Here is a 26,343-nt window from a genome sequence, read left to right as displayed (position 1 = left end):
ACACCACTAAATTCACTCCAGGACTCCAAGAGAAATAAAATCAATCTTTCCTGGACAAAAGGACACATTCATATTCTGAAAAAAGTTCCACATATTTATTAAAAATTTAATTAATCCATTTAACAATAAATAAAAAGTATAAATTTTATGCCTTGGGACAATGCTTGTGCATCTTTTGGGTTTTGGGATTGTTGTAGTTTCTGTTCTTAAACTAGGTTTAAATGAACAGGATTTTTTAAGTTAAAAGCCAATTACAGGAAAAGTAAACATCAAACCTTATTTTTGAAAGGTGGTTTTTACAGTGACCATTATAGAAGGAAAAAGGAAACAGATCAGAAAACTATGTATTGTAATTGCCACAGAAAAATGACATATGAATCTGTTTAACATTCCTGACTAATTTTAGAACAAATAATGAAGAGGCAGAGAGCATGTCACACTAGACAAAGATTTTGTTGCTACAGAGTTTGGCTTGTTAAAGACCATAATTCATGAGTAGAAAGCCCTCGCTTCCTATAGTTTATGAATCTAGCCTTGTATCCTGTTACTCAAACATTTATCTTGTTGCCACCTGCAACAGCCAAACAACACCTACAGCCCAAATAAAACTTAAATTCTGATCAGTAACAAATATACAAAGCTCTGTATTAATAGCACTAATTAACACTTTTCCCAATAATAAATAGAAAATCAACCAACCTGGATTTTAGCAACAGAGGGAGCATCTGCAAATAAACCTGAAGCACTTCAGAAGGCAAATCCTGGCTATGGTAACTGCACTTGAGTTTATCAGCTGTCCTTAGTCCAAGCTGCTGTTGAGCATGGCAAGCTAGTTCAACTCCTCTCTGAAGCACAGGATTATAGATACAGTTATACAGTTTCCATTGGACCACTGCATTTCCCTTTTGAATTAAGTGGCAAATATGGTTTGCAATCTGTGTGCCACGTAGTTTGTCTTCTTCAAAAATGATGTCCTGATAAGCCTCCAGTGCATGCCATCTCAACAACATATCTTCAGATCCAGTGCTAGGCAGAATTCCCTGACCTCTGCAAGAGGAACTAGATGCAGGACTGGCATCACTGGAGTTGCCCTGCAAGGCATCTTCCAGCTGAGTGAGCTGATCACAGTCAACAGTACATATATTGCATGATGCCTGTATAATTTTTGGAGAGACTTCTGCTCCACCCAGCTGATCCAATATAAATTTGTTAAGGATGCTTAGTATATGCTGTTGAAAATTTTTTAATATTGGCAACTTGGAAGCATGGAGCAATGGGACAATGACAGACTTTGGGTCCATACAACAACATATTCCTACATTATGTACACCTGAGAGAATCTCAGCACAGGTACTGCTCAAAGAAACTTGCTGCAACAAGTGCAAACACTGGTGTGCACAAACAGCAATGCAACAGCATCTCTCAGGATAATCAACTTCTCCATCAGCAGTTTCAAAAGGGTTTTTGGAAGCTTGGTTTTTAAAAGCAGATACAGAGAGCCCAGAGAGATCTCTGTGATGATTCATGAAGTGAGAGTACTCACATCGTCTGTGCCTCTTTCTCGTACACATTGATTGATGGAGCTGCTCCGATTTCACCTTTTTGACAGTGCTGATTATTTTCATGATGCTGTTGATCAGGGCTTTCAGATGCTCTGAGGCTTCCCCAGGTACTCCCTCATTCTTCATACACAGCCATTCCATCTGAAGCACTGTTACTTCAAACAGCTTAAATCCCTGCTGCTGTATGAACTCATGAATCAGATCTATAGCTTGGCTAAAGTAAAATGGATTGGAGGCTGCACTTTGTAGGCAGCAGATCAAAATCTGCAAGACCCCTTCTATAACCTCAGGTAGAAGCAAGGCTCTGTGACGATACCTAGAAAATATATAGTCATCCTGAACCAGCTGCTGTAGTGTTTTCTTGTATCCTGCAGCAAAAGGACCAGGTTGCTTTTCCAAGCAAATTCTGATTTTCAATGCTGCTTTAAGTAAGTCTGTTAAATTTCTTCGTAAATTGTCAGGCATTGTTTCTGTACTGCTGATGTCTAAAGACATAAGATGTAGAACTGTTCGAAAAAGCATCCTTTGGATCAAAGCCACAGGTTCTTCCGTCCACCCTGCAGAAACAACTTCATTTTCTGTGTTACTACTTACATTGCCAGAGTCCCCAAATTCTGATAAGAACTCTGTCAATGTGGGCACAACACTCGCTGAAAGAGCAGAGCTGTGATTCAAAGTAATATCAAATTTGCACACCTTCTCTAGGAGAGACAGTAAGACATGGCATAAGTCAAAAGGAGAGTTATTCATGTTGCTTTCAGACATTCCTGCAGCTGGCTCATTCAAAATCTCATGTGCTGGAATAACTTTGCTGGAAACTTCTAGACTAGGGGCATCGGTATTAGAACCCAGTACCACTTCAGGAGGTTGGCAATCACTTCTACCTCCAGGGTAGCTGTCCCTAACAGAAGAGGTTAAAAAGGGCTGCAGTATCTGGGAGCGTCTGTGTTTTGTTATTACAGCAGTCTTTTCATCAGAATTGCCTTCAGAGTCTGAAGTGGAGAGCTGGGACCTCCTCGCATCCCGCACAGAGTAGCGGTGGGTGGTTTTGCGGAGACGGCTGCTTTTTCGAGATCGAAGATTGAGTTTTACAGAGGTCTGAAGAGATGAATGAGCGCTTCCATCTAAGTTTAGTTTTTCCTGAGTAGATTTCACAGAACTTTTATTATTCTCTTTGGTCAGGCATATGTCTACTGTAAAGGGTATATTAAAATCTGTTGAAATGGAAAGATAACAAAGGAACATTAGAATATGTAAAGCATTTTTTCCTAATTTTATAGTTAAATACTTCCAGATTTAAAATACACAGCAAATTTGTATCTTAATAGGTCGTGGTTTTGCATGCACCTGTGTCAGACATTTTCAGTACAAAACAGGCAGCAACAACTGATGTTTAGGGGCCATACTGGCAATTTTTAAAGCCCAGACAAATTATTTCATTTTCCATTTAGGGTTAAACAACAGGGTGCTGAAAGTTTTCCTAAAACTTTTTGTTGGCACAACTATTCTCAAAAAACCATTCTCAAAAAAAATATGTCATCAAGGGAGGTGAAAGGACTTCTTGGTAAGCAAATTAAAGGGAGGAAAAAAGGTCTTTTTAACTTGATGCTCCATTGTCACTTTTTGCAACTCAGTTGGGTGTGTTAGCTCACAGTCCTCTTAGCATGCATGAGGACATTGCCAGTGTACTAGTGGTAATAGAAAAAATAAACTTCTCTACTTATTATCAGTGCAAATCTTCAAGTATACAGACCTCAGTCTTTTTACTTCAGCATTAATTATTCCAAATACAAGCAGCAAAAATAAAATTAGGGGATTTTAAAGTAGTCAGGGACATTTCTATCAGTAAACTCCAATTAAACTGTCAAAAAAGCAAGCAGAGAATCAACTCTGCATGTTCTTGGATTAAGTCCATTGGTATTTTTAAGAAGTGACAGAACTGTAACTGAATGATTTGGGCAGTAAAATAACTACCATGAAACAACTGCAAGTATCCTCTACCCCATACATTCACTATTTAGAAAAATGTTATAGTTAACAACAACAGCCCCCATCCCCACAAAGCCCCAGAACTCTACACAAGAGCTATAAACATTATTTAAGAAAGAAAAGATGCTTCCATGTACAAGCACAACTGTGCCATGCCGTTTAAAAAGTCACTGTTGTGATACTTAAGGAAGAAACACAATCTGTTTTGAAGGCAGGAAATTAATCAGGAGTACTTTATCAAACAAAGGATATTACCTGCACTGAAAGAAGAAAGCTAATACAGGAACTTACTTCAGTCCACAAAAAAACCTGACTACTTAGTGCACAACTGGATACATCATGATTCTCTTTCAGTACTAAGAGAGAGTAATTTGTAGAAGTAAAAGCTGTGTATTATGTAGTGTATAAACCATAACATCGTAAAACCTATTTACATAACAGCCTTTTAAATGAACCCTGGAAAAGTCACACAGAATAGCCAAAACATTTCTTTAATTCCATCATGCTTACAGGAGCATGAAAGAATGATGCATCTGGGCAAGCAGGAAAGCTTATTATATAAAAGCTCTATGAAATTGGCCCTTTAAAGACTCCAAGTCCACAAACATTAACAAAAGCCTTCAATTTGGAGGAGTTGCAAATAGCAAAAAAAAAGCCCTGGAAGAGTTTCAGGCATGAATCCTTAGAAACTCTCTCAAACAGTCAGGTAGTTCCATTACTTAATTCTCTTTGTTTTACCCTCTGGGAGGGGAAAGAATGCATCAGACAAATAAATATAAGAGCCCAAAATTAAACAAAAAAATCTGACTGAGATCACTGCCATTTATTTCCTTGTTCAGTTTTTACACAACAACAAAAGCATTATCTTTCACACTGACTGAGAGCCTTTACCTTCTCTGCACAATTTTTTTCATTTTTAAAATTTAAATTCTGTGCAGAATCCATGTCTTCATTTCATGTTAGAGGATACGTACTACAATGAACTGCTCTTTAGCACAGAGTCCTCAGCTCTATAGTAAAACACATATCACATCTTTTATGTGCTTAATACTGTAAGTGATAAAATATACCTATTGCTTTTTCTTCCTGGACAGGGATTTTCCATACCAATGGCAGAAGGGATAGGAGGAGGGTCAGAAGTTCTTCTCGACATGTCAGCTCCTGTGTTAGGAACAAAATTAAAAGATCTTGTACTTTTAAAAATAGCTTAACCTTATTTTACCAAGCTATTCAGCATTCAGTTCCTATGCCTTCCTGCTGTTTTAAGCACTGAATAAATGACCCATCTACAAAAAGTATAATCATTAACTAGAGCAAATCAGAAAGATCCAAGATATTTATTACACCTCTAAACTGTTTCTATACAAAGGTCTCCCAATCTGCCTTGTAGAAAGAATTACTCAAAAAAGAAAACCAGTAAAGTCAAAAGCACAAAACAGTGATTTTAAAAAGTCAGCATGAAACTTTGTTCCAAAAATGTAACAGCAAAAACAAAAAATCAAAACCACAGAATAACCACTAAAAAACCTCCACTCCTACTGAGATTCTAACACCTACATACTAAGAACTTTAGTGCAGGGAAGAACTGTAGAAAGCACAGAATTCAAACACCATTTTTTTATGGGATGCGTTGTAGCACTATCAGAATGGTTTCAGTCCTAAAGAACAATAACTTTCATACACAAAGCTGACTCAAGCATTTTGGCACTTTACATGACTCTGGGACATGCAGCCAAAGTCTCTTTCCACCCAGCTATTGCACTTGAACTTCACACATGCCTTAGTCAAATATGAGCTGGCAAACAGGTCTACGATTACCTAGTTTTCCATTTTCTGCTCCCACTGAAGGACAGAATGCAACTACAACATATCTTTTTGAATTTCGAGTATTCCCAATTAACTCATGCACTCTCCACAAAAAGGAAAGCAAACCAGTACCAAGAGCAATCAACGTGAGCCAGACAAATCCACACAGTCAAAGCTCAATACAAAAACTATAACCCCTTAAGAAAAGCTACTACCTGATCAATTATTGAGTTCAGAGTGGTAAGCAAAATAAACCCACGGCCTTGAACTAAGTATTGTCCCAGTGCTGCCATATGAGTTTCTTCTTCTTCATCCTCCTTGGCTTCTGTCCTCTGTACCACTGCATTGCACAGGCTGTTGACATCAGTCAAGAATTCCCGTGCCAGTGAGTTACTGGCACTGCTCATGTCTGAGCTGTAAATAGAGGAAGGTGCAGAAATTAACTTCATCAGAAAATACATTCCTTATAGACAAAGACTGGGGGAAAGAAGGGAAAGATACAGGAAAGGTTCTTCCCTGTACCTCACCCCTTCCAAAAGACAGCGTCTGATGAGCTGAGGAATCAATATACCCATGTAGGGTAGAAGGGAAAGAAAAGAACAAACTTAGAGAATTTCAGTGAAAACTTTAGCTAACAGCCCAGGACCCCCAATACAAGCAAAATACTCTGAAGCTTTTACTGCAGCTCTTTATACAGAAATAGAAGGAGTTAAATGTGCTGTAGCACTCATATATTTCATCATATCCAAGCATGGAATGTGCAAACAAACAAAAAAAAAAAAAGGCCAAATAATTTTCAATGTAACATTTAAATATACCAGATGGGTTAATGGGTTAATATGTAATTATTAGGTAAAAAATAAGACCTTGAAAGTAAAAGCAAGTTTGTTTGCACTAATGGTACAGAAAGCTCCTTCTAGTAGCAAAATTGCAAATACTTATAATGCCATTCACTGTAGAAGTAGCGAAAAAATTCTTACCAGAATCACTTTGCCAGCTTAACACATTTATCTCCTATCTAGAAGGACAAGCAAATATATTCTGGAAATATCACTCTTGGTTCACCTGTTTTTAAAAAGAGAAAAATATCATTGTTAATAGGATTTTTTAAAAGTTATTTTATGACAGCTGTTTGAAACTTAGGAAGAGTTCGTGAGGTTTTTTTGAGCTTTAAAGCCCTGGTTTTCACTTTTAGCTTAAGATTGTGTACAGCTGAAATCCTATTACAGAGAAAAAAATCGGCATACATGAGATAAGTTAATATAATATAATCCATCAGTCTGTCAAATGGAAAATGAGCCAGGTACACAGGTTTAAATAATTCCCTCCAGAAACAGTATGAGGATGTAGTGATCACCACCTGTATATATAACATTAGAAAAACTTGCAGCTCCAGGTACAAGTGAGGGGTAGAAGGAGAACAGAATTATGCAGTCAGGTGTTGATGCAAATGCATCCTAAATCTCTCCTAGTCTATCCTGACAGAATACCAATTCTCTATTACACTAAGCACTGGGGAAGATGTAGTTAATAAGAACTGAAAATTTGTCAGTGGGAAACTCATCAACTGAAAATTTATCACTGGGAATGCAAAGGGTAAAAACCAAGAAAAGCCTCAAAAACATTAAACTACTAAAGGTCTCTATATGAGGACTCAGAAGACATTTATTACATCCACAGTTAATTGTGAGAAAAACAAAACGCAACAGATGGGGACAGGAAAAAAAGGAAAGACAAACACTAAATTAATTGATTTAGCATTCTCAGATGGCAGGTAAGTAAAAATTTCAGCTTAAAGTTTATGATGAGCATGAATGATACATGACAGACTTCCTTAAGGAAAGAGACAAACACTGTATGTTACCCAGACAAGCACCTAATAATTGGCCTCCCTTTGACCACTAGGAAACATGTTTCATCCAGCCTCACAAAAAACTAACTTACACATTCAGCTAATTGTCACAATTTATTGAAATAGAATAGTTTAAGCAGCTAGTGGTTTTACAGTTGCACCAGAGTAACAAACATAGAGATAAGCTGTCCATCAGGTTTTTGTGTCCTTCCAGCTGAGGCTTCAGTCTCCAGGTTTCTGCGCTGCTTGCCTGGTTTCATGGATTTAACATACATTGCCATATTCTAGCAAAAGGGTGGATTCCCAGTATCAGTAGTAAGATAAAGTACAATTTTGTTGCCATTAACACAAAAAGACATTAGGCATATATTCTTAACACAATTATTTAATATAGGATGGGTAAGGAATTAAGATGCTCTGACTCTATAGTGCAGAAAAAAAAACTGTAAAGAGATACTATGCTGGATAATGGGGCACTTCTTTTAGGAGTTGTTTCAACAAGTGCTAGCTAGTTCCGAGTTGTACCCATTTATTTTCCTGCAATGAAGTTTTTATACAGACTGACAGCATAAACTTATATTTGGCAGCAGATGATGATAAAACCTAACTAAGCTGTTTGAGAGCAGAAAGAAACCTACTGGAACATTGTACACAGTCCCAATGAGACCTTAACAGTTTTACAGTTCTGAAATATTCCATGTGTGAGGGCTTCACATAGTCAGCTCTAAAAAAAAAAAAAAAGAATAATTTAATTTGCTAGAAGAATATGACTATTATATTTCATAAAAAACACCTCTACTACATAGTATTTATTTATAAAAGGAAAAAACCCACAAGTTAAAAAAAAAAACCACTTAATTGCAAATAATTTTATATTCTTCTGCCCTTTTCATGCCTATTTTTGCATCATGCTCATAATTCAACCTGTATCATGTATACCTTCTGGCCCCTTTCAGCCCCACCTCTCAAGGGAGTTATTTCCTATTTACCGGTGTGGTAGAAATCAATTTCTTGCACCTGAAAATTGTATTTTCTGAACTACTTTCCATTTTTATGAAGTTGCTAATCAACTGAGCACCTTAGTGTAAGACTGTCTTGTAGTTCACTGGACTTTGAAAGAGAATACCAAAATTGTCCTTACAAGGATGAAGCTCTAAGACAAGTTGAGCAATCTTGAATACTGAAACATTAACATACTAAATTTGCACTGTGCTAATTATTAGATGTTATCTCTAACAACAGAATTTGTGGAAAGAAGAAAATGCAACAAAAGCAAAGAGTCAGAACTAGTACTCTGTATACTAAAGCAAACTGAGCCTTTTCCTTAGTTATGTTTTCAACAATATGTTGCCCAGAAAGGCCTGGAATGTCCAGCAAACAGCAGCATCATAATAAAATACAGTACTAATTCAAAAGCCCATAATACTAGTTTGTTACTTGCAGAAACTGTTGCCCAACAGCTATAGCAGGAGTAAAAGAGAACTAAGTAACATTCAGCTACAGGAAGTTGTTAATTTATTTACCTTCCCTAGTTTTCTGTTTCAGGTAAGAAAGAAACATTGACCAGGCACGGCATGGCTACAAGTCCTTTTAAGTACAGACTGCAATGAAGTTGCTTTTTCAGCAGCTATTAAAACCAGTGCTTTGAAAAATCCCTTAGTTTCTGTAAGACATTGTGCAATCCAGTTTTTTCTGGCCTCCAGTTCAAACCTTGTAGCCTTTTCACCCATTCTCTAGAATAAAGTGTATATATATATATATATAAACACACACAGGTAACCTCTGGTCAACAAACACTACATTTAGTTTATACAGTACTCATTTCAAACAGCAAATGCTTATTCTAGCCTCATTGCTTGTACCTAATGTTTATGCTCTGGAGAGTATGCTTGTTACCTTTTCAAGGATTTTAACATTTATATATCTATCATTATTTAGTAAGATTTAGTCTGGGGTTAAGCTTTCAACTTAAGCTCAAACTTCTGTTAGCAGAGGACACATACATAATGAAGAGCATCAGCATGTTACTAAGAAATTCCACAGGAGGCTTCAGCTATTGTAGCAAAGACTGTCAGGTTGTTGCAGAAATTGAGTAGCAGACAGCAGTTTTGATTGTCTGGTTAAAGAAAATCACTAACAATTAGACTAAGAATGAAATCCTTTGTGCAAACTGGGAAGGAAAAGAAAGTGCAAGAGAGCATGCAACAGAGTAATACATATCTAGTGTGGCCTGGAATAAAATGGGAAGTACAGTGTTGCCTTGAAATCTGTACGTGGTGAGAAAATGCAAATGAAGGCTCAAAGTAATGCATCACTGAAATCAGCATCCTTCATTTTCTGTTCTTTTGGTGTGATTCAACACTTTACACAAGCTGGAAAGAAATACCCAGCTGACATGGCCAAAATAGGTCACACAGCAGGAGCAACACAGAGACAGAAAGAAAAGAGGAACCTGTAGTTTGAGCAGAGACTGTCAGAAAGCCTGAGACACTTTGATGCTCTGCATTACTGATGCAGGGCAGTCATCCAAAAGAATAGTTTACAAAACACAGCAAAATTTACTAACCATCCAACAACTCGGTCAAAAACATGAGCAAAGAGCAAAACCAAGACCTTTTAAGTTTGAATCATTCTCAAAACAAACATACCAGGCAACATTCCAGCTCCACAGAAGACCTCCTGCTTAATATTTTCAACCACTTTCTGCACTGTCCTCCGCTATTATTTATTAACTATTTGTGGTTACAGAAGCAGAAAACCTATCACATACTAAGGCAGTGCTGTTCCAACCATGACATTGCACATGAAAAAACCTCTTAACATACAGAATTTATTATAAGGCTGCAGGTAGGTGTCAATTTTTTTTGGCACAGTGCTATTTCTGACCAAGTCCTTGATTTCATCAAGGAGTTCAGTAACCAGCTTTAAGCCTTACACATAATTCACTAGGTCAATACTATTCCTGAACAAGTTATTCAGAGTCTCTCCCCCAGAGCAAAAAAAAAAAAAGTGAAAACCAAAAATGCTTGGTATGTTTGGATAAATAACACATGCACAGTCCTTTTAATGAGCCAGGGAAGTATGTCAAGTGCACAAGACAGTAAACAAGTATTATTTTAATGAACCCTCAAAAGTATGGTGAGTCTATCAGAGTAATGATGTTTCCTAATACACAAGTGTGTTTATGTCTGTATAATCTTAATATTGCCACTTTATGTATCAACTCCCATCTCAGGTAAGAGGGATGTTTGTCTTGCAACACCTGAAGTTTGAGAGTCCTGCTTCTCCAAGTATTGTAAGCCTTCCATAAGTATGTTGTTTACTTGTGTTCTTCTGCCATGGTATTAAAAATTTAATTAATGAAGCTCAGTGCTTATACAACCTGAGAATTAGAAAATTTCTACCTCTTGTGGATGTGCAAGCATTGTGCAAGCTTACACTGAAAAAAAAATATTGAAAGGAATTATCTGTGCTTACTGAAAGTAACAATCCTTAAAGAAATAAAAATATTTTTTTTTCATATTGTGTATGGTTAGGGAATACGGACATGATGGCTAAACTAGCCATTCCCCATGTAGAATAGGAATGCCAAGGGGAAAAACCAAATGAGCTTAGACAAGTAATAAGCCAGGTTTGTTAAAAAAAAAAAAAAAAAAAAAAAGAAATGGGTGCTTTCCAAAATACCTGTCATTCATATATATATATATATATTTATAAAATCAAGTCAGCAAACATACCCACGGCTACAGACACTTTGAGATACACAGAGGCATTGCAGCAGGTGCATGCAGGTCACCTTCTCAGAAACAGTTTCAGAGCTATCATCATTCTGATCAAGACCCAGACCTGCGGTGCACCATGCAGCAGCATAAGAAAAAGCCAAACCCTTGCTTACTCACAAATTATAATTTTCCATGGATTTTCAGGCCTCAGGTTTTTCTGATAGTTTGAAATCAAACTCATGAGTGATGTCTTTGGGCACAAAGATTGCTTCAGACTATTCTTCCAAAACTTGGTCAATGCATTCTTTCAAAATGTAACCTATAATGTATTTGCTAGTGTTTAATCAGCTGCCTGCCATATATCCTGACCCGTGAGTGTTTATGTCTGCTCTCCCTAGCACAACTGCTTCAGGAAGTAATGTTTCATGAATTTCACTTGTCTAGCATAACTATTGGTGAAACCAGCTTTAAATATTAGAAACATAACTCGGAGGTATCTCAGATTAACATGTACACATTATTCTTGTTTACATACAACACACAATCCCCAGTTCATGTTTTTCTCTTCAACAGTTTCTAAAATGTCATCTTGGGACATTTTTTTCTTGCTAAAATTCAGCAGGTTCTCAGGTTCTGCCTTGAGTTATGAAGAACAGTATTCCTTTACAAATTACCAGATTATCAGTAATTTCCTCCTTTTGAATCTGGGGGAAATACCACTGAGATAGAGTTAATGGCGAAGAATGGCTAGCTGTGTATTAGACAAGTGCTTTGAGACAGCTTCTCAATTTCATGTGGAATTTTATTTAGTCATCAAACAATATGAAACACCTGTGAATACATTCTTGTCACACCTGAAATCAAGCAAAAAAAAAAAAAGAAATGATTCATCTAACAAGATAAAAAGTACAACACTAATGAAAGACAGGCTCTCAAATAACCACCTACACTCAAGTTAGACATTAGCCCTGTACATATGCTATACTCAAGTTTATGCTGAGACTGTGGTCTTCTACTATCCAAAATCATTAACTACAACATAGTTGTTAGCCAAATTAAATCCATTCTAGTTCATTTAAAATTTTCATATTTCAGACCACTGCATACTGGTACTGAGAGTAAGCATTCCTTAGAAGAGGCACTGGCAAAGCTGGGAGCCTTCAAAGATAATCATTGCAGCACCAACTCTGTCAAAAACAAATATGCCTGCTATCATGGACATCAGCTAAAAAGCACTAAAGAATACAATGCTGCTACCAATACCATGAAAATGCTGGTGTCAAGCTTTGTTAGTAGGCTTGAAGACTAGGCTCTCTTTCAGATCTTATCTAAAGTGTCAGAGGCCAACACCTCTGCAAACACATGGTACTAAAGGAAGGAACTGACAACTATTCCACCACAAGGTGGAATCTACAAAAGACCAGTAAGTTCTTACAAATGAAAAATGAAGGATGAAGATCATCTGTGAAACATTTGGCAGTAGCAAGGCAATGCTCCTAAGTGAGCCTTGTTCTGAGCACTAGTCAGAGTGCTAACAAGTTCTTCCCTAAATTAAGATATATATAAGTAATACTTCTAAATACCTTCTTCCATACTTTAGGTTTGATACTTTAACTGCAGACCAGACTACAAGCAAGCCTTAACAGTCATGGCTGCACAGTAACAACTAAAACTAAAGATCAAGACTAACTTCCACAGACTCTGCAAATTGAAATGAAAGCAGCAGTCTGGCACAGCAGGTAGGTCAGAAGTTCAGTGCCACTGTCTCCAGTACTGAGCCAACAGAGACCAGCCCTGCATGACCAGGCAGACTTTGTGACATGCTCTTACATTAATCCACACTCCTGGAGACAGTGTGGCCTCTGCGAATATAGCTGGGGCCACTTTACAAGTATGCAGACCACCCTGCATTTTGAACAACCTATGTCTGCTCAAGCTGTGATCTAGAGGATCATACAAAACTTTTTGTAACTTATAATCTTATACACTTGGATTGTACCCATGCTTGGAGAAAGAGAAGAAGTAAAGATTTGAGCACTCTTGAGTGCTTGAGGCACTGTTGTGGAAGCAATATGAATGAGTAAAGGCTATCCTAAATGAAAGCTTAGTAGTGAGAAGATTAAAATTACAAAGTGCTTAAGATCAGTTTTGACATTGTGACTAAAAGTACCCACTAAGAGCAATTAAATAAGAGGGGAAGATCAATTATCAGAGGTTTAAAGAAAACCCAAAAACATTAAAGGGCTGAAGCCTACTTACACTTCTGAAGCTTTAAAACCAATCAGTGAAGTTGGTATTTTTTATTAGCTGTCAGATGCAGACAAAACAGCAGGTAAACCTTTCTAAAAGTGGCAATTTAAAAAGTTACCCAAATATCAGAGAGTGAAATATACTGCTATTCCTGTTAAGCTCAGTATGCCAGCTTCTTTACAAAGTGAAAACAGCTTCAGTGGTGTTAGGGAAGCAGACCCTGTATTTCTTCCAGGCTTTACAGCAAAGAGGCATTTGATTCACCAGCCCCTGATGCACTGAAGTGGACCCAGATGACCCAGTCAACATTCCAGACAACTACAGACAAAATGACTCACATCATCTCACTTTACGTAGCTTTTCTCCAATGGAAATGCAAATAAGGAACAGCTAGGATTTTTAACTTACTTTTGAAGTTTAAACAACACTCCAAATTAGCCAAGGAGCACAAACTCCAACAGGAAAATTATAATAAATAATTACACTACATATAATAGTGACCAAAAATATGACGTTTCCTGATATACCTATTATAGATAGCAAGCACTTAACAAAATGCTGAATCACCAGAGTAAACCTTTAATCCATCCACAATGCAAAGAAAAAAATAGTGCCAAAGAAGGAAGTCCCCAATTATAAATGTGTATTACTCATGAATACTTTGGTAGAAAGATTTTACACTACTAAGATGCACAAAGTATGCCAGATGAAGGTGCATATGGAGCCAAGTAGTATTTTCAGTAAGCAAACATCATATGATCATTTTTGCTGCAAATGCTAAGGACTTAGTGGGACTCCAAGAATCAAATTTGCTTTGTAACTGATGTAATTTATGCTTCTAAAAATAGTCCTGGAGTAATTAGGAGTACCTTCTGGAGCGGAAAGTACTCCCGCACGTCCCCCCTCCCCAGCATTTCCACCAGATATTCAGACACATGAAGGAAGTTTTTTTCTTTCCTTTGATCTCTCCTTAATTGAAACATGCAAATAAAAAATGAAACTACACATTTCTCACTGACTCAAAACTCCCTGTATCATTGAAAGATGCAAGTAATACAAAAAAAATTAATGATAATCATGTAGCACACAGTTTTACACTGGAGGGATTTTGCTTTGTTTTCTCTACAGCAAATCATAACATTTTATCTCAATTCTTGGAAACTGTGACTGTTAAACTCTTGCCTTCCAACAGACTAGCACAGCTTTGGTTGACTGGACAGAGGTCAATTTTTGAAATCTTTTAACAATTATTATATTGCTGGATTTTTATCAGGTCTTGCAACAGAATTATAAGCTATCAGGAATATTTCTTGATCTACATCTTAAATGTTTTCCTTATTAATTCACATTTTTTTCAGAATTAAGGTATTGAGAGCTATTCATTCCTTCAGATTGCTGTTTCCATTACTCTTTCTGCATCTTTTAGTTAATACACTAAGGTCTATCAAATCAGTAGCTTACTGAAGTTAACAGATCTAGTTACATTTTTTTGTCATTTACTCCCCCAAAGAACGTGAATCTTTGGTAAATGCCTCCACAATACTACAGAAAAATATATGATGTCGAGTGTTTGCTGAAATAAAACTGCACAGAAGTTAACATCAGTTTTAATACTTCCAACAAATCCTTGCATTTGGCAATAACTGACAGTAATTCCTCCTAACATTTCATCTTTCCAGTTTCTCTTGGGAGAACAGAAAGGTTTTCCTCTACTGTCAAAAGCTGAAAAAAAAATCAGAAACTCCCTCCTCCCACCTCACAGTTAGTACTTCATGCTCCCATACTTCACCATGGAGCATGATGGCAACTTCTAACTGATCAGGCGCAGGAAAAGAGAGCAAAGAATTCATAAACATGAGAATTAGCTGAGATTGTCAGAGTGGTTGAGCAAGTATCTGACAGACGCAGTCTAACAGGCATGAGTCTTCCACCATCTTTCATAAACCACTATTCATGACTTGCCTTCCACTTCCCACCTTTTAAATTATCCAGGAAGTGCAGAAAAGCTCTTTCACAATATAAGTGAGAGTAATTCCCACAGTGCCTCAGCACCCCCATACAAACACAAGTGTCACCAGGCAAGCCCCAGATGCCTGCAGGAAGCTACACAAGCAGAGAAGTACAGAAGACAATCCTTTCAGTGCTTCCCATGGCATGGTCACTGCAAAATCTCACAGCAAGAGCAGGCAGCATGGACTTACTTATGGGGGAGAAACTTACTTAAGAAACAGAAGAGAGAGAAGCAGAATAGATGCCCTGGCTCCTTTGTAACACACCAAAGTCACAAAATCCATGAGGAGCAGAATATGAAGGAAGATTAAACGTGTAGTAGTGACTAAAAAAAAACCTAGGGGAACTTTATTTAGAGAAATACCCAAAACAAAGATACAACAGAAGTTCCAGCAGGTACAGGCACCAAGACATGGCACTATTCCAGGACTTCACCATCACATGGATTACACACCTATCCCTCTCCAACATAAGCTAAGGAATTTCGCAGGGTTTTCTCCATCTTGCTCTTACTCAGCATCAGATTTATTCTGTATCTTCACATAACACAGTTACCAAAAAATCACACCGAGAAGACTCACACTTCTACTTAAATAATTGGTACAAAAAAACTGACTTCCCATAAAAAGAGATTTTAATCAGACCCCAGGCTACAAACATGAACTAAAGACCTAATAACTTACAGCAGGAAAAAATTCAAGAATTACACACAGCCTTCTCCTTTCCCATCACGCATTCCAGTATCACTTCTGCATAGAGTGCTCCATCTGGAAGCAAGACTTCACCTTGCACTAATTTCCAAGTCCCTGAGAGCCATGATCAAACGCAAGACCTGAATGTAAACAGAGGAAAAGAAAACCTGATCTGGCACATACCACGCTGCTTTATTAGTTCTTCTCAACAGACCATGACAGCTGAATCAAAACACTGCTGAACCTCAGTAAAAGCCCCCATCTCCCAAAATGCAGCTAGGGTAGAGTTATACAAGACAGCTCAGCCCACCTGACAACACAGGACTAGCAAGAAGGTGCTTCTGTTCTTCCCCAGCAACTCCTCTCTTCCTTTTATCTCCAGCACTGCACTCATCCAGCTCCTTCTTGAAGTGGCCCACCTCGACAGCTTTCCAGAAAACTAGCTTTTTCAGCTGGATTTGTTGTTGTTGAATTGCCATATTGAGGGATCATGCAGCTGTCACTGTCAGTGAAGGGAAGGCTGCAGGAGGGAATTTCCTCCTTCAGCAGTAACAAGTGCCACAATCAGCTTAGCAAGCTCAGACAAACCAATCCAAATCACACAACAGAAGACCTCAAGTCTCTTCTACCTGATCTTGTCCCAGGTGTACCATCCTCAGATCAGAGCTGTCACAGGAACCAACGGCTGTAATAACACCAGCTCAACTACTTGATACTACCCAAAGGCCCATGAACCTTCAGCAAGCAATAATTTGCCAGACTACCTGATAGTCTCACAACTATCTCTGAACTGGAAAAGAAAACAAAAATTAAGTAACCCCAGGTATATATACATAAAGGCCTCCTTCCACTGCACATTACAATCCTTTTCTAACAATATAATCCAATTCCCCAACAATCATAGCAAAAAAGATGGAGTAGCAATAATTCAAGCAATAGCTACTACAGTTCTTAGCTAAGGGCATCAAAGCCCGATAATTCCCCAAAAAGGAATAAAATGGGTATTAGTGTGGTCTTGTCAACGACAGCTGTACACCGAAAAGAACTGAAATTCACCAACAGAGGACAAGCAGGCATGTTCTGCACAGCACTTCCGGGTGCAGCAGAATCCTCTTACAAAATAATCATTTCACCCTACATTCCCTTTGCTCTCTTCTGCCCTCAAAAAACAAGCATCAAAATTAGTTTTGCTTCAGATTTTCTCCATAGGCAATATTTTCTTATTTGAAAAGAGACCACCATGGCAATGGCAAAATTCTGAATATAAAGAAACTATTAAATGACCAGCTGTACAGGTGTATAATTTCATACTAATAAGTAAGCACCATGGTCTATTACAGAAATCACTGACAGTAGAAATATAGAGCTGAGCTTCCTGAAATGCTTGTACATAGAATCACAGTATTTGCTTATGCTGTTTGAGCTTGACTGTAAAAAGAACTATATGAAAATAGCGATTTACTTTCAGTAAGTGTTAAGAATGCAGTTTCTCTTTTCCAGTGTTTACACATCCAGTGTCTAACTTTCCAACACATCCTATACTATTGTTCAATGTACTCGCAGACTCTTTCCCTACCAACTTAAGCTGCACTAACAACTGATGTGGTGACACATGAAAAACCTACCAGGGACTACAAGAAAGAAGGAAGCAAAAGAAGCATCAAAAGAGAATCTTAATGAAATGGTTATTAACCTTACAGAAAAACTTTTTACAGTCAAGCATTTTTGATGGAAAGCTGTCTTTGAGTATGGTTAAAAAAATTCACAGGGCAAGGAGAAAGGGAAGGCAGGAAGTGAGTGACATCAAAAAAGCTCATCTTAAGAAATCTGTATAGTCTTATAAACCAAGTGACAACTTGGCAATTGGCAATCCTTTGGCAATTGGTTTTGATTTTAAAAGTAAAGCCTTAAAAGCTATATGCTTTTAGCTTGCAAGAGTCTCTGTCCAAAGGACAACAAGGAAGAACAATTAAATTAAAACCCTCTAGAAAAAGATGAGGTTTTTTTCCCTTACCTATGATAGTATATGAAAACAGTATTATTTTTTATTCACTTAATTCAAAAAACCCACCAAAAACTCCTAGAGCCAGTAAACCACAAACTTTCTAAAGTACCTGAGACAATGCCTTCTCCTTTGCATTATTGGTCTGGGAGACTTTTTGCCAATACAGGCAAAAAGGCAACTCAAGAATATTTTCCTGAGTCCTTATCACACTGTAGCTCCATTATGATAAAAGCTCTATGCAGGCATGGTCCCTTGTCCAAGCAAACAAAATCTGATCCTTCCTCAATGAAAGGTTAATTGTTCCAAACACCTCTTTTCTGCTACCTAGCACAAGATTATGATACATATGACTAAAACAGATAGTTGTCCCACCACCTCATCAGCAACAGGCAACAGTACACAAGCTTGTGTCACCAGCTCCAAGTTTCCTGTAGATGCTTATAATGAAGTCTTACGGAGTCACATGGCACTACAAGTAAGAAGAAAAAAAGCAGAAAAAAAGTCTGCCATCCAGATTTTCTTCTTTAGCCAGTCCCATTAATAACCACATTAGATGCTTTTCCAGCTCCTAGGCCATGACATCCAGTCCTCTGGTCTTCTTCATTCTGGATTTCTTCAATTGCTCTGCTTTCTCTTACCCAAGAAGTTTTATTTTCACTTCAAGTGATGCACTTGCTTTTTTTGCCTTCTCCTTTCACTGCAGATGTTAGTAAAACGTAGCTCTTTAGTTCTTTTGGGGACATCAAGCAATATCCAATTCTTAGATTTTTGCTCTGCTCTTGGAGAAGCATTTTTGAACATTCTCCCCACACTCAAAGAACATGTAGAAGAGTTTCCATCGTGCCTCTGTCCATCCATTTCGATGGATGAAAAAGGGCAGTTCAGGTGCTGAAACGCTGCCACTCTTGTATATTCCGCCAGCGTTCCCGCGTTCCCGCGTTCCCGTGCACAGCCCTCATTTGCTTTTCTTCAGTCCTTATCTGCAGCACACGCCTCGCTGACAGCAGAGGCTTTGTGTTCGCGCTCTGCTCGCATAGCGCTGCCCCCCGCAGGAAGCGCGCACGGAACGCGCCCGGGGTGGAAGGGACCACAGCGGGGCATCTGCTCCAAGGTGCCTGCTCAAGCAGGGCCACCCTAGAGCACGCGGTACAGGACTGAGTCCAGACGGTTCCTGAGCATCCCCAGTGATGCAGACTGCACAGCCTCTCTAGTCAATCTGTCCCAGTGCTCGGTGACCCGCACAGCAGCCCGGCAACGCGGGAGGGCGCGGGGAGAACCCGCACGCACCGCCTGGACACGCACACGGGGACAACGCACACGTCGCCTTTCGGCACAGGCCGAGGCCTCACGTCAGCGGGGCCGCTCTGGGCCGCCGAGCGCCCGCGGCCGGCCCCGGAACACTCGGGCCCCGAGCCCGCGGCGCCGCTCCCGCCGCTGCCGGGGAGCCCCGGGGCGGGGCGGGCCCCGCCCGGGACACCTCCGGCGGCTCCTTCCGCCTACTCCTGCCGCCGCCGGGCTGCCCCGAGCCGCCGGCGGCTCTCCGGGCGGCAGCGCCACTGACAGCCCGCCGCGGCCGCCGGCCTCGGCCCGCGAACCCGCGAACCGCGGGCAGGGCCTGTGCTGAGCGCCCCGCCACGGCCCCGTGCCGCCAGGCGAGCCCCCCGCCGTGGCCGTGCCCGTCCCGCCCTTACCCGCTGCTCTCCCCGCCACAGCCGACGCGCCCGGCCGCTCGCTCCGCTCTTATCCCGCTGACAGCGTCCCGGCAGCCCGTGGCGGGAGGTTCCTGCCCGGCCCCGCCGCGCCGCCCGCCCCCGTCTCCCCGGCAACACAGCGCCCGCCCCGCCCGCCCCGCCCGCCGGGCCGGCGGCCCAAGGGCGGCCCTGGAAGCGCCGCGGCGACCCGGCACTGCCGGCCGCCCCTGCTCTTGTGGTCGCGCCGAGACAGCGCCCGGCGAGTGCCACACGGACAGCCGGCCTGCGGCTCCTGCTGGGGAGCCAGACGGGCGGGAGGTGCCCCCTAAGCCGGTTCACTCCACCGCCAGCACCGCCAGCACCCTGCCCGGCTTTAGCGTCACCATTCAAAACGCCCTTTCCATGCGTGTCACGTACCCGTGGCCATCCGCCCGCTGGCGGCTGGCGCTGCCCGGCTGCTGCGAGCCGCTGTCACTGCAGCGCTGCGCTGCCTCACCAAGGGCTCCGCAGGGTTTGCGCTCTGTTTCGGTGCTTGCTCGGAGTAAATTCTTGGAGCAGGTTTACGGCTGCGGAGCTGGGCTTTGGCACTTGGCTGGAATGCCCAGGAGAAACGGTTGCCCTGAATGCTGTTCGATCAACTCCCTCACGGAACAGGTTCGCGTAGGCAAATAAATAAATAGAGAGCCTTGACTGTATGTCACTGTTCTCACTGGCTACAGGAATTCACCTTGCACATCCAGGACACTCAGTAATTTTATGGAAGTGAGAGCAATATGGTACAGGTGATGTTAATAAGAATATGCTTCATGCATGCCTAGGTTTGGCATCACCATCCTGATTCTTGAAATCAGAAAAAATGTACATACAGAAGGTGCACAACGGTATCCTTCTCACATCCTTATGCCTCTCCCTGGTGCATTGGCCTCCTACTCCCTGACCCTTGCTGCCTTTTCTGGTGAAGACTGTGTAATTGCATTTCGCTTATCATCCCAGGGCCTGCTGGCTACCTTGGTGTCATATTGACTTTGTAAAACTTAAGCCAGGCTGCCTGCAAGGATTATACGGATGGACAGAGACAGATCTTGGGAATGCTTCAAGGAGCAGGATCCCAGGACCCATCTGCCAAAATAAATTTAGATACACACGAGGTAACAGCAGTTAAATCTTGCAAATATAAACTTCAATCTGCCTGTACACCCTATGTCTTTTGCTTTTTCCCTTGGCATCTACTTATGGCCACCTTTCATATTTTTCTCCCTTAGCACCTGCTTTTGGCTGTTGTTCATGTTTGTGCTCACCTTATTGACAGGGAGCAAGCTATCCCTGTCAGATGGGTACTGGGCTAAACAGATCTCTATTCCAAGCCAAGACAGCATCTTCCCTGCAAGGACCAGCTGTGCATACCCCAGAACTGTTAATTCCCAGACCTCTGGGAATTAAGCACCTAGGCAACACTTCTGCACTCAAAAATTGCTTAAATCCCTCAAGAAAAGCAGTCCTAGGCAAGCGCCACCAGTATTACAACACCATAGAACAGGAAGGAAGGGAACAGAGCCTGACACTGCTTTACTGCTAAGCAAGGTTACACAGCACAGTCACAGAGCTCCCAAAGGTGTGGGAGCCCCAGTGGCACCCCATGTCTCCGCTTAGGTACCCACCTTGAGAAGCTCAGAGAGATAAGTGGTTTTCAAAGGCAGCCAAACCTCTTCAGTGGCCACAGAGAACTTAGAGGAAAAGTGGTTCAATCGATGTCCTGGAGATTAGATGACAGTTAGTTGCTAATTCAGGTAGATTAAATCCTACTTTTAAGACAGATTATTTTAAACTCCTGGAGAACGTGGTAGGATTCACTCCAGCCCATCCAATCTGGCACTGCAGCTACTGGAGAGGAGAGTGAGCCAAGATTCCCAAACCCAGGCTCAGGAAGTCCTTGCCCTAATAATGCCCACACAAATCCTCTCTACTTCCTGCTGCTGAGAAGAAAGAGAAGTCTCTTCTGCTTCTGAACCAGGACTTCCTGTTTACTGAAAAGTAAAGATACCACTACTTTATTTTTCCTTCAGATCTTACAGTTGCCAGACGATGAATGCACATATGTGTCCCTTCTCACTGCTGACAGCATCCTGAAGACAGAGGTTTCTGTTGGCCTCTCCCACAAAACTCCTGCCTGCCAGTACCTCCAAGGCTCTTTGCTGTTCCCTCTGCTGCTGCCAAGTTTTCCTCAGAAGCAGATGTAGGACAGGACAAACGCAGTGCTTGACATTTGCACATTAACTATGGTTTCTCAAGGACACCAGTGAAACTAAGCAGGCTGTACATTGCCTTCTGTAATTGTACAGCAAAACTGTAACAGCAGCAATGAAAATGAAGTCAATGGCAACAGCACATCAACTCACCCTTGGAATATTATATTTTACAGTGCAAAGAATATGAACATTTCAGATTGGTAACATAAATTTTACTGAAAATAAGTTTTCAGGAGAGAGTTGGCCATCACATACGAACAAATATCTGAGTGAATCTTCACAAGATATTTACTAAAATCTTTAGAAGGGAAGTATACCATAGCCTAAGTAGAGCTGCACTGAACAGTTATCATGTATATTAAAAAAATATTTATAAACTGCTTGGACTAAAAATATTGTTGCGAAAGATAAGTAGGGACAATTAAAGATTTTATCAGAATGATAATGTTTTTCTCACTTGAATGCTTCAAAGTACAACCTTTCAGCCATGCAGATTTTTTTTATAATTACAATAATTAAAGATCCTGCACAGATGCAACACTATGCCTTGCTCTTCAATTTCAAGCCAGAGTTTTTCAGCAAAGTCCTAAGCATTCTACATTCATTTACATCAATATAAATTTGCAGCACCTCCATAAGAGTGAGTAGAATGACACCAGTTCATACCAGAGTAACGTCAAATCAAACCTGGTTCTTCTTAGCATCACTGGTTCACTGATGACTCCCTCTATCCTACAAACAGTACCTGAATGTCACTTCAGTGTCATTCTTTCTGGGTTTCTACTATAATTCTTTCTCTTCTGCATAGGTGGGGATGATAGCAAGATGGAAAACAAGCAAGGATCAAGAATACAAGTGATATTTCCCTACTGTTCTCCTGAACCATAGAACAAGTCCACAGCACTGAGACCTGCACAGATCACACTGGTACCCAAATTCTTCAGTGTGTGGTACTAATGTTCACAGAGAGCGGATTGAGATCAATGGTTCTAAAATTTTAGTGTTCAGTGAGCCACTGTCCACTCCTGGAGTTTCTTAAGCACCTACCAGACATTTTTCAATAAAGGTCCATCTACTCTCATCATAAAGGTTTCAGTTGAAAGCCTTGCAAAGGCAATGTAATGTAGGACCTAGATTTTGTTAGCTACCTTTACAGTCTCATTTTCTCTCCTTTCCAATGAGTATGTACCTGTCTTGGAAAATTTGTCTGTGTTTTAATGATATAATGAAAATAATACTTAAACTGTGGAGTAATTAACATAATGTGTGATCTGTTGTAAGTCCATTATCTTAAATCAGAGTGGTTTGTGGAAAGGGCATCCTTGTCAGCTGAGATGAGCAGCCTTTCAGCAAGGAATGAATAACAGTCTGTTTTCCCAAGGAAGCACATTACTCTTTTATTCCTATACTACTTTAAAAAATCGAAATAGTGAATAAAATACAAAAACGGTTTTGCACTTAGGTAATCAAGGAATGGTTAAAAGAATTAGTCTTAGTGTGGGTCTATCTCTATAATGGGGAGAAACAGTCTGTGATTATCTACTCACCTCTAGATCAACGCTGGAAGAGTAAGCTGTTGAATGAATTTAAGGACAAGGAAATACAGGCTGAACACTCTTCATGTTTGCATTCTTCATGTTTGGCTACAGTGGTATAGAAGGTCCAGAGACAAAAGAAAAACATTACCTAGTAGGCAGAAAGCAAAGGTGAAATTAAATGCTTCCGAAAGTGGCTTAAAGCACAGGAGTTGTGGAAAGTGTTCCCTAGTTGTTTATAATCCTTGTTTGTGTTTGCCTACTCCAAGCAGACTTGATTTCAAGTCATGCTTGATTTTTCATTGCAGTTATTCCTGGTCAGCATACTCTGACATCAGGATGTTTTTGCTCATGGTTGTAGGGCCCATTTCCAAAACAGAACAGGGGGTAACCAGATAGCTTGGTGGAAACACGTTGCATGACCCCTAAATTTGTTCAACATCTAATCTAGATGAAAGAATTAAAAATTACTTGCATTATCATTTTGAATCAGTGAGTTTACTTTGACTCACCTTGGCTTTTCCATTTAGAAGGAATTAATCCATTTTAAAATTTACTCAAAAACAGTAGAAGTAAATCACTGGTTGCAATGTATGTTGAACTAGAATTAAATTGCCTTTAGTGAAGAGAGTTTGGATGATGTAAGAAAGCTTGATTTATGCAGAAATGTTTGAAGCTAGACTAATTCCCACTACAAAGAAAGAGAGAAGCCTAATGAGAAATGCAAATGGTGTAAAAAGGTATAGACAGGACTTTGAGTCTCAATTTGCAGCTACTCATGACTTGTAAATGCATGAATTACACCAGATCATACTCTCTTACAGTTACACATTGTCATGTGTCTAACAACTCACATCTGTTCTGCAGCAAACAGTCAGGCAAAGGATGTGTTCTTGAAGTGAGTCAGTTCAAGAGGTGAAACTGAGATGAAATCTCATTAAAAGTATGCCAGGCTGCAGTTTTCACATGTCCTTATTAGGCCTACCATTGACTTTAGCTGGATCTACAGTCCCATGGGAAAATACTATCTACTTTTTCCACTGCGAAAAGTGTATCTGCAGTTCTCAATAACACACATGCTTTATATTCTCTTTTCCCAATCAATGCTATTCATAGAAAGTAGTAATATTTTTAAAAAACTTTTTATTAGCAGAAAAGTCCTAGCAGATTTTCAATTTCACCTGTTATACACAATTTCTGAGTTTTTGCACTGCTCTTCTTGAAAAATTAAGATTGTTTTTCAGAATTTAGAATGGGTAGATATTTTATGAAGAGCAAACAAATAGAAAAATAAGAAATTCACAAAAGCATGCAGAGGCCCCTGAAAGTGACCTTGTTTCCAGATGTGCATTTATGTCATAACTTGCTTCTCCATTTATATCTTAATAAAGGTTATCCCCAAGGATTTTTTAAGATAACAATCTGTTTTTTAAAGGAGCAAATCATCAGAATGGTAGCTCTGGGAACTGCAGGTCCAAAGCCCATCAGCTGTATGATAGGGACAATAGGAGTATATATTTATTTGGATAAAGCTTAGCCAAGCTTTTATGTTTAATTTTTTCACCCTGCTTCTCACACTTCCAGTGTATCTCTCCTTTTCCCACTTGCAAGAAAGAAAAACCTATTTATTTTGCCTGGACACAGAACCATCTGATACTGCTCACTCTTCTAGTGACAGCTAAACTTTCTTCATTGCTATTTCATTTGACACATGGGGACAGTTTCTGGTTTTATTTAAATGATTTGTTTCTGTGGCTTTTTCACATTTTTTGGTTTCCTGATGGATTCCAGTCTCACATTCAAAATGGCAAGTCGGGGTCACAGCAGACCTGTTCACCTGTATTCAGTGATACATAGTACCTGTTCCAGTTTGCAGCACTCTGCAGTTCAAGAGCATCCTGGGAGAGATGGGGTGTCTTCACGGTTTATAGACTTTGATTCATTTTTGTTCTGTTGATTTGTCCAGTAGCTGTGTGAGCCCCCACAAGCCTCTGGCACCCATCAAGTCCTGCAGTGTTCTAAAGTTGAAAGACATGTCTAGTGAAAAGTACCTCTTTAATTTGTTTGGGACTTTTTACCCGCCCATTTCTCTTAGTTTCATCTAGTTCTTCTGCTTTATGAAGGAGGGAATAATGACTCTGTGGTTCTTCTCTCTATGTTGCTCATGTTTTTAAAACTCCTTGTCAAATCTCCCATCTGCTTCTTTTTTTCCACTCTGAAGAGTCCCTGGCTATTTAACCATTCACTGTGTACCATTTGTTCAGCTTTCTTGCCCTTTATAAAACAGTTTGTCATAACTTGGGGATCTCTTCTGCCCAAGTATAGGACTTCTCTTTTCAGGACTTCTATCTCTGCACACAATGTTTGGATTCCTTTGACAACATTGATTTTTTTTTTTTTTTTTGCCATTTTAACCCAATAACTCATAGCATGAAATCCTTTTTTTTTGTTTGGCTTTCATTTTTTGCTACCTAGAGGAATTTGCCATCTCTCACCTCAGTCTATGGTTTTTGTTTTCAGATAACTTCTATGTCAAACCAAACAATTCCAGGGGCAGATTCTGAGACTTCACTGCAGACTTCCATCTCCTTCCTCTGCCCAAAAAACTCCATCAAGCCATGAGATTTTTTTTTCTATATAAGTTATATCATTTTTTCTTCATAATATCACATATATTTATACACCTGCTAATTACATTAGATATTATATTTTCTACCAGTTTGTTCAATATTTCTGCAACCTTTAAGGCTTGACCTCTTTAAATATAGTCAGTTTGGGTTTCAATATAGTCAGTGTGACATTAGAAAGACTCTGCAGCAAAACTTTGTCTTTCACAAAAATAATCACTCTATATTGATTAGTTTTGTTGATTTTTTTAAAAGAAAAATACATAATACAGGTCAACCACACAAACCTATTAATCACAAGACTATAAATAAATTATGAGGCAAACATTACAATTTTCTGGCAGACTGACTATGAC

At 39.8% G+C, this 26,343-nt stretch overlaps 1 protein-coding gene across 7 annotated transcripts in view; it reads right to left on the bottom strand.

The window, feature by feature from the left end:
- Window positions 1-24,280, bottom strand: part of LOC110468866 (guanine nucleotide-binding protein G(I)/G(S)/G(O) subunit gamma-4) — a 96,161-nt gene extending 71,881 nt beyond the window's left edge. For 3 of the 7 annotated variants that reach the window (XM_085575412.1, XM_085575418.1, XM_021527092.3), the window contains exons 1-5: window positions 19,580-19,734; window positions 6,338-6,422; window positions 5,573-5,771; window positions 4,622-4,712; window positions 700-2,776 (exon numbers count right to left, since the gene is read on the bottom strand). In XM_085575412.1, coding sequence (XP_085431538.1) covers window positions 700-2,776; window positions 4,622-4,712; window positions 5,573-5,764 — 2,360 coding nt within the window. In that variant the 5' untranslated portion in view covers window positions 5,765-5,771; window positions 6,338-6,422; window positions 19,580-19,734. Of the gene's footprint in view, window positions 1-699; window positions 2,777-4,621; window positions 4,713-5,572; window positions 5,772-6,337; window positions 6,423-15,898; window positions 16,024-19,579; window positions 19,735-19,996; window positions 20,810-21,237; window positions 22,054-23,372 lie in introns of those variants that run through there. The other 4 variants (XM_085575415.1, XM_085575416.1, XM_085575414.1 and 1 more) reach the window with 4 other exon arrangements.
- Window positions 24,281-26,343: the final 2,063 nt, after the last annotated feature.

Source organism: Lonchura striata, chromosome 3 (assembly GCF_050655825.1).
Source record: "Lonchura striata isolate lonStrDom1 chromosome 3, ASM5065582v1, whole genome shotgun sequence".
NCBI lineage: Eukaryota > Metazoa > Chordata > Aves > Passeriformes > Estrildidae > Lonchura > Lonchura striata.
Note: the sequence above shows the minus strand (reverse complement) of the source record. Positions and strands in the feature narration are given on the sequence as shown.